We start from the raw sequence: 1,671 nt of genomic DNA, 5'->3' as shown, positions 1-1,671 counted from the left end.
CTGGCTAATTTTTTTGTATTTTTAGTAGAGACAGGGTTTCACTATGTTGGCCAGGCTGGTCTCGAACTACTGACCTTGTGATCTGCCCGCCTCAGCCTCCCAAAGTGCTGGGATTACAGGCATGAGCCACCGCACCTGGCCAGTAATTAAGTTTTGGGGAAGTCGAAAGTTACCTCTGGATTTTCAATGGTGTGGGGTGGAGGGTGGTACCTCTGACCTCTACATTGTTCAAAGATCAACTATAGATGGATGTATTTATAGTGTGTCAGCCGGTGGATCTGAAAACATCCCCAAAACCTTTTCCATCTCCCAGCCGTGCTCTGAGCCCACAGGAAATGACACTGACCAAGTTCTTGAGACCCAGTCTCAAGCCTTACACTGTCCTTATTCCTTTTTCTTTTTCTTTCTTTCTTTCTTTTTTTTTTTTTGAGACGGGGTTTCACTCTTGTCACCCAGGCTGGGGTGCAATGGTGCGATCTCAGTTCACCGCAGCCTCTGCCTCCCAGGCTCAAGCGATTCTGCTGCCTCAGCCTCCCAAGTAGCTGGGATTATAGGCACATGCCACTATGCCTGGCTAATTTTTTGTATTTTTAGTAGAGACAGGGTTTTGCCATGTCGGCCAGGCTGGTTTCAAACTCCTGGCCTCAGGTGATCCACCCACCTTGACCTCCCAAAGTGCTAGGACTACTACAGGCATGAGCCACCATGCCCAAGTCTTTTTTTTTTTTTGACAGTCTCGCTTATTGCCCAGGCTGGAGTGCAGTAGCGTAATCATGGCTCACTGCAGCCTCGATCTCCTGGGCTCAAGCAACCCTCCTGCCATGGGACTGCAGACACATGTCACCACACCAGGCTAATTATTTTATTTTTTGTAGAGATGGGGTTTCACTATGTTGCCCAGGCTGGTCTCAAACTCCTGGGCTTCAGCAATCCTCTTGCCCCGGCCTCCCAAAGTGCTGGGATTACAGGTGTGAGCCACCACGTCCAGCCTTTATTTCTACTCATGATTATTTGTGTTCAGAGGGGAGCAAAAAATATGAACAATTATACACTTATACTTACCACACAAAACAAACTTCCAGTATAACAACAATTATCACCAGAAACATGTGTAACTGGGTGTTTTATACCTGAAAAGAAAATATAATTTTGAAATGTTTATGAGTTCCCTGAAGTTTGGAGAAAAGTTTATTTATTTACTTATTTGAGACAGAGTCTCCCTCTGTCGTCCAGGCTGGAGGGCAGTGGTGGCTCACTGCCACCTCCACCTCCCAGGTTCAAACAATTCTCCTGCCTCAGCCTCCCGAGCTGGAATTACTGGTGCCCACCACCACACCTGGCTAATTTTTGCATTTTTAGTAGAGACGGAGTTTCGCCATGTTGGCCAGGCTGGTCTCAAACTCCCGACCTCGAGTGATCCACCCGCCTTGGCCTCCCAAAGTGCTGGGATTACAGGCATAAGACACCGCATCCAGCCTGGAGAAAAGTTTAGAACAGGGTTTCTCAACCTCAACACTACTGCAATTTGGGAGCAGATGGTTCTCGCTTGCGAGGAGTTTCATATGCATTGTAGGATGCTTTTTAGCATCTCTTTTTTTTTTTTGAGACGGAGTCTCGCTCTGTCGCCCAGGCTGGAGTGCAGTGGCCGGATCTCAGCTCACTGCAAGCTCC

At 47.8% G+C, this 1,671-nt stretch overlaps 1 protein-coding gene across 1 annotated transcript in view; it reads right to left on the bottom strand.

The window, feature by feature from the left end:
• CATSPERD (catsper channel auxiliary subunit delta) overlaps positions 1–1,671 on the bottom strand; it is a 69,575-nt gene that overhangs the window by 45,271 nt on the left and 22,633 nt on the right. The window contains exon 6 of the mRNA XM_011943621.1: positions 1,063–1,130. Coding sequence (XP_011799011.1) covers positions 1,063–1,130 — 68 coding nt within the window. The remainder of the gene's footprint in view (positions 1–1,062; positions 1,131–1,671) is intronic.

The sequence above is a fragment of the Colobus angolensis genome, unplaced genomic scaffold (genome assembly GCF_000951035.1).
Source record: "Colobus angolensis palliatus isolate OR3802 unplaced genomic scaffold, Cang.pa_1.0 Scaffold22, whole genome shotgun sequence".
NCBI classification, from domain to species: domain Eukaryota; kingdom Metazoa; phylum Chordata; class Mammalia; order Primates; family Cercopithecidae; genus Colobus; species Colobus angolensis.
The sequence above is the reverse complement of the archived record's forward strand: the minus strand, read 5'-3'. Positions and strand labels throughout refer to the sequence as shown.